The sequence below is a fragment of the Adiantum capillus-veneris genome, chromosome 24, assembly GCF_014529385.1.
Source record: "Adiantum capillus-veneris isolate H3 chromosome 24, ASM1452938v2, whole genome shotgun sequence".
Lineage (NCBI taxonomy): Eukaryota > Viridiplantae > Streptophyta > Polypodiopsida > Polypodiales > Pteridaceae > Adiantum > Adiantum capillus-veneris.
The window spans coordinates 23,834,690-23,841,411 of NC_140954.1; the positions used below are offsets into that span (position 1 = coordinate 23,834,690).

The 6,722-nt window shown below is 39.5% G+C and overlaps 1 protein-coding gene and 1 long non-coding RNA gene across 3 annotated transcripts in view; one reads left to right on the forward strand and one right to left on the reverse strand.

Moving 5' to 3' along the window:
- Nucleotides 1-2,016: 2,016 nt before the first annotated feature.
- Nucleotides 2,017-3,034, forward strand: LOC147426091 (uncharacterized). The gene is made up of 2 exons (XR_015186109.1): nt 2,017-2,312; nt 2,711-3,034. It is a non-coding gene; the product is annotated as an uncharacterized LOC147426091 (long non-coding RNA).
- Nucleotides 3,035-5,744: 2,710 nt separating this feature from the next.
- LOC147426092 (uncharacterized) overlaps nt 5,745-6,722 on the reverse strand; it is a 65,021-nt gene continuing 64,043 nt past the window's right edge. For both annotated transcript variants that reach the window (XM_086497916.1, XM_086497917.1), the window contains one exon: nt 5,745-6,722. This exon is cut by the window's right edge and continues 346 nt beyond it. In XM_086497916.1, the coding sequence (XP_086354042.1) occupies nt 6,215-6,722 (508 nt within the window). In that variant the 3' untranslated portion in view covers nt 5,745-6,214.

Below are 6,722 nucleotides of genomic sequence, written 5' to 3' on the forward strand. Positions count from 1 at the left end.
TTCTTTCTTTCTATTTCATGCAAGAACGGCATGAACTAAACCTTGAATTATGTAGGCAATGGTGACATATACTCGACAGTTTATAAACCTCTCGAATTTGTCTCTTTTTTGTTTACCTTGTGTGTGTGTGTGTGTGTGTGTGTGTGTGTTTGTTTTGGAGAGATACCTACAACTTTGAAATTACAATGCACACACCCAAACCCCATATGGTGGGGGCATCCCAGACCTTAAGGTGGAGTCATCTTGGTCGGATAAGGTTGGCCAAACCACATGGGAAACACCCCGAAGGGTTAGAACATGTCTTCGAGGAGTGAACGGGTGTTAAACCCACCACTTTAGAACTCATAGGCTATGAATCTTCCAACTGAGCTAGCACTTGTTGACTACCCTATGTTTTTTTGTTTAGGGGTGTGTTCCCAATGTTGAGCGAAAAGAATGTTGAAAGACGATAAAATTAACTCATATAATCTCTCTCTCTCTCTCTCTCTCTCTCTCTCTCTCTCTCTCTCTCTCTCTCTCTCTCTCTCTCGCATATCACAAATTCTCTATGAAATTTTAGTATTTGCACAACTATTTCTAGGGTAAAGGAGCCAATGTAGAGACAAAAAAATTTGACCCCCAAGTTAGAGACGGATCCACCCCCAATATAGAGACCAAAAATTTGAAATATTGTTAGAATCTTGCTTATGTGATTTGCTAAAAAGTGTACCTTTACTAGACCTTGAGTGTCTCTAATTCTTGAAAACACCTCAAAATTGAATTTTTCCAAATAGAACATTGACAAAAAAATCTAAAAAATATCCAACTTGGTATCATCTGATTTGCCTTGTCATGAGGATTCTAGTGCAATGTCTCAATATTCAAAATGATTAAATTTTCCAAACCAACAACCCCCCCCCCCCCCCCCCCCCCCCCCCCCCCCAAAAAAAAAACAAATTTAGAAAATGATTGGCTTTACACAAAATGTCTCTAAATTGGCTCCTTTACCCTAGTGCTTTAGTAGGCTTGTTTGTATTATATTCCTTGTACTATGATGAGTGCTCACGAGAATTGTCTCCTAGTGATGTGTGGAGCCACGTTTTTCGTTTGTTTTGATATTTTCTATATTATATTTTTAAGGCAATTGTGACTCATCACCATGGTTCTTTGCTTGTGAAGTAAAGAAACATGAATAGGATCAAGGCCCTATCTGAGGACAACAAAATAGAAAGAGATTGCATTAAACAATACACATTTGGCACAAAACCTAGCGAGGTGTCTACCATCCATGCTCGAAGTAGGTTTTAGATAACACTACTTATGAGGGGGGCTTTGGACACATTTGGCTCCAACCATCTTGCCAATCCACTATGAGGGAACTTCTTTTGGGACATAACTATCTTAAATGTCTTATCTTTCTTTTGGTGCCCATCCACTTATTGGAGCTTTTTACCCTTAAGGAAAGATATTCATGGTCCTTTCATTGGGAGTGAAAGTTGCAAGGTCAACCTTGGTGCCATACATGTTTGGGAAAGTTTGAAACTTTGATGGTTAATAGCAAAAATCAAATAAAGTTGCATATCAACGGGACTTCCATATAATGGTCCATGGAAGCTCTAGTTTGTTGTCAGTCACATGCTTGACAACAAGAAGTTGGTGGAAGTCTATTATGTAGGCTCAAGCCCGTGATTACAAAGGTCAAAAGAGGTGTATATGCTTGGAATCTATACCACGCATTATTGTGATTGAGGCAATGGAAATGAGGGACATATCACATGATTTAAAAAGGTCAATGAAGTGGGGTAGACTAATGATCATGAATGTGTGTGTGTATTTGTGTGTGTGTGTGTGTGTGTGTGTGTGTGTGTGTGTGTGAGAGAGAGAGAGAGAGAGAGAGAGAGAGAGAGAGAGAGAGAGAGACATTTCTCTCTCTCTCTCTCTCTCTCTCTCACACACACACACACACACAAATAGACACACAACAAACAAACACCCTTATTGTGCTTATCAATATTTAGTAACTTTTTGGTTTGTGCTAACATAAATTAGCTCACTATAAGCTAGCATTGCAATAATCATCTTAATGAATTATTGAAAAAGGCAAGGAAGACTTTGGCACTTGAGGGATTGGCTTTGATGGTGACCATAATGAATGATATTCAGAAAAAGAATTCAAAGATTGTAAGGAAGATATTTTGAAACCACCCCTTTTGAAATGCCTATATATTATACCACTTGAAAGGCTACAAATCACTGAAGAGTGAGAGAAGCACTTTGTGTAGCTAAGAAGAAGGCTTCAATATTTTTCCACTGACTGACTGTCCCTCTATAAGGTGACTTGTTCAGACTGTGAGCTTGTTTCATTACATCTTGCATGTTTTGCATCCATTTGGCATGTAATTCATATAAGCTCTTAAAAGAGGTTGAAGAGAGTGTGTGTGTTTGAGCATGCCTAGGTGATCTTCACCTTGTTTCAAAAGCCTAGATGCAGGCTCCCCTTGTTTCGTTTTGAAAAATTACGTACCTTCCACTTTAAATTTTAAGCTTCTTTTCCCCTAAAATTGTAAGCATCTTACACTCTAAATTTGAGGATGTAGCTTGCCCTTTCTACTGTGCATGCGTACATCCATGTGTGTGTGTGTGTGTGTGTGTGTGTGTGTGTGTGTGAGAGAGAGAGAGAGAGAGAGAGAGAGAGAGAGAGAGAGAGTTGTGGTTTCTTGTGTTGAAGCAGGAGCAAGGCATCATGTCAGGCAAGGGAAAGAGCGGAAAAGCAGGCAACGGTGGTGCAGGGGGCCCAAAAAAGCAAGGTGGTGGCAAGGGGCCCAAGGCAGGAGATGCAGGACCCCCTCCCAAAATAGGGGGTTCCTCATCTTCTGCCAAAAGTGGCCCCCCTCCCCCTAAAAAATGATTACCATCACTTAAAACTTACCATCCAAGTTAATGTACACGGGCTTACTTAAAACTTAAGGTCCAAGCTAATGTGCAAGTCTCCCTTTTTTTTTTTTTGGTTGAATATCAACCTCCTGCTTGAATAATATAATATACACTTTCTATTCTTGTGGGTAATCAGCTCCTCTTTTCAGGTGGAATAACTTGCCCATGTCTATAAACACAATTGTCTTGAAAAAGTCACATACCTATGCAAAAGTGATAATTTGTAGTGGGTTTGCATCTGTGCATGAGTAGTGGGATTGTACCCTAGAATCCTTTTGCATGGTACCAACAATTCATCACACGTTCTTCATTTACAAGCGCAAGACAAGAACACATATGACACAAAGAAGATGCGGTGAACTTTTCACACCGCTAAAATTTAAAGAAAATGTCTAGGTATGTGTGACAACGAAGCTCACAACGTCTGAACCAATTGGTGTGCTTTTTGAAATCAAAACTAAGTGCTTGACATCTTCCAATTTTGAAGTAAGTTTGTCCTCCAAAAATTTCTAAATTTGTTCAAAGCTACCCATGGTTTTTCCTTCACATGAGTATGTAGGAATGATTTCGGGCCCATTTCTTTGAGTGGAATCTAGCAAGTATAAGGCACTGTGTGTTCATCACTTTAGTGCCATGAATTTGTCTGGTTGCAATGGCATAGAAGGAGTGCATTAGAACAATAAAGAATGAGTTTAAATAAAGCAAAACAAATACATGGGCAACAAGAAGTTGTTTTTCTTGGTCGAGATAGACTGACCAAAATAAAGCTACGCTGACTTGTGTGGTCTAAGGAGACCAAAAGAGACAAAGGAAAATAGGTGTGGTTTGTAGATGTCCTTTGGAGGTGAAGAGTAATTGACCAAGTTTGTGGAATGCTGGTAGAGGTGAGTTAATTACTTTGTATGATCCACACCAAGATGTGATAGGGTTTCACTTTTACCCGACAAACATGGACAAAGTTTATAACAATCATTTCAAATCTAGTTCCCCAAGATTTAGAATAGATATACTTTTGGTAATGTTTTCCATTCACGTAACTACAAGGAGTAATCCTAAGGAAAAAGATCAAGCAATGAGTATTGTGTGCCAAATACCAAGTAATGTGAAGGAATAGTACCTTTTAATGTGTGTGTATGCGCACGTCCCTGCCCATTCTCACGCACCATACTCAAGCTCGGTAGTAGACCCATTGAGTATGGGCCAACTACCTAAGTGGTTCTAGTAAATTCTTCTTGCGGAATTTACTAGCCACCCATTCACTAGTTATAAGGTTATTATAAATAGAGCAAAGTATGGCCATTTATTTGAGCAATTGTTGTTGAACGTGTTAGCTAGTTTAGTGATGTTTTTAAAGGCTACAAAGGCATCAGAGCAATAATACATCATTAAATTTGCTTGCTTAAAATAAAATAACAGTTGAAGGGCCTATTGCTCTTTTAACTTCAAGAATTCTGAGGGAGGAAAGCCCAACTTTTCACATTTCCAATTGAATTTAGTGTAGTGAAGTCTAGTGAAGAGACGTAAATCATTCTCCTGACAAATGGACGTTTTTTAAAAAGAAAACATCATTAGAAGTAGTAGATTCTAATTTTTGTGCATCTGATGGTTAAACATCATAAATGTCCTTGTAGAAGTCTATATGTTTCATACTAAGAATATTATCCATGTAAAGGCATGTATGTGAATAGGTATCAAGTTTTTAAACCATACTTGTGCTAGACATGTTCTTGATGAACCATTTATATTTAAAATAAGCCAAGTAGAGCTTACAAGTCACATGAGAGCAAGAGAATCCCGTTGGAATGCCATGTATCTGTTGCAATCACCAAATTGTACAAACACATCATTGATAAGCCAGTAAATGTTACTCATTAGACCATGGTGGTCAAAATGTGTAGGCGTTTTATGGCCAATTTTTGTATCCACCATGGTATCTTACAACACAAGCAAGTCTTTTGCAAATAAAGGAGGCATTGTTGGAGGCTCCACAATACAGAAATCTTCGAGAGTTTTGGGGACTCTCTTGTTAGAATAGGAGTGATCCAACTATTCTATCATTATACCATTCTTTTGAAAGTGTGATCACTTTCTCGGTAAAAAGTTTAAATGAAATACTATGCAAATCCAACAGGATTTTGCTCTCCAAACTATGTTTGATAGGCATGTCAAGAGTGCGGCGAAGTCCAAGTGGGGGTGAAGTGGGTCAAAGATATGATTAAGTCCTTTAGACAGAAGCTTCTTCACTTCTCCATATCTCAAAAAGTCCAGATCACTAGTACATTCTCGTGAACCATCTTTGTCTATAGGCTCTACAGATAATGGGTAGTGACCACTAGTGTAATTATGTTCAACCTTAGCCATCCTTGTCCTCCATGGTTGGTATGGTTAGCCTTGGTTGGTGCCTCAATATTGTACACAAGGCGTTTCACCATTTTGTAGCAGGGCATGGAGGTACTCGCTCAACTAGCTTGTGATGCTAATCTCTAAAAGCTAGTAGGAGACCAACAAGGAGGTTGTCCACGCAATCTCATCTTTGGTTTTCCTCTCCGCATTTTCTAAGTTTTTCCACTTTCTAGTCAGTACTTTATAGTTTTTGGAGGTATCAAGTTTCACACCCCCCTTTTTGCATTGCCCTTGGGACAAGCTTGTTCTTTAGGCATCTCTATAGAGTTCCAAAAATAGAACATCATTGGCTCTCCCCGCACACGCACGCAAGGACGAAACACACACATGGACGATCTCTCTCTCTCTCTCTCTCTCCTCAGAGAGAGAGAGAGAGAGAGAGGTGTGTGTGAGAGAGAGAGATCTCCACTCTCTTATGGAATTGGTCAAAAGGGCAATCTCCCTAGATACTTTCTTTTCATTATTCAGCACATTACAAATTCGATGACATTTCACATTGTCAAGGGTTGATAATAGAACATAATAATGTCTATTTGTAAAGATTTCATCAATGTTAGGAACTGTGTTATAGTCCAAAATTCATAACAGAATTGGCATTAAGCTGAGAATCATGGTTGTTTCCAAGAAGCCTCATAATCGGATTTAAGCTTTTTCCTACAATGGAAGAATACATCGATCTTGACTATTTGATTGTCATCTTGTCTTCACACCCACTTAGTGAGTTTTGAAACTCGCTGCTGTTTTACACATAAATTGATTAAGAGTGAAGCCATTCGGATGCCCAGCTTGATTTGCTGCTTTTTTGACTTGGAGATGGCTTAAGCACTATTCAATACCAGTGGCACTCGAGCCTTCTCATCTATTTTTGGGTTGATCCGGGCAAAAAACATCAGCATTCTCAACTCAAATCATTCGATGTTCCAACTTTCAAAAATACCTCAAGCTTAAGCACAAGGCTTGTCCTTGAGTCTTGGACATGAAAGCTCTTCTCAAATTTTCTTTCGTCCGCTCCCAACGTCTGTGCGGAGTCTTTCATGGTCCCCTCCCCTTCATTTAACAATCTTGAGGATATTGTAATAGGTGTGTCCAAGTTTTGGGTACCTTTAGGTTCTCCATCTACATTTGGTTTCTTTGCAAAATGTTCATTTTCTGTTTTTTGGGTCAATGATTCAGCTTCATCTTGCCCCCGGTGCTGAGCACACGATGTGTCGCCCACCTCCTTCAGTTTAACTTGCACTTCGCCAGTGTTGGTCCCTTCTCCCTCTAAAGATGAAACCTCCGCCTCCTTGGCCTGTGCGCACAGCCTTGACGCAATGGCTCCTTTATCACGATCTAAAGACCTCCTTTCGTCCACACGCACAAGCTTTTCAGCTTGTATTTCCGCTTCCACTTCATCAACTATCTCC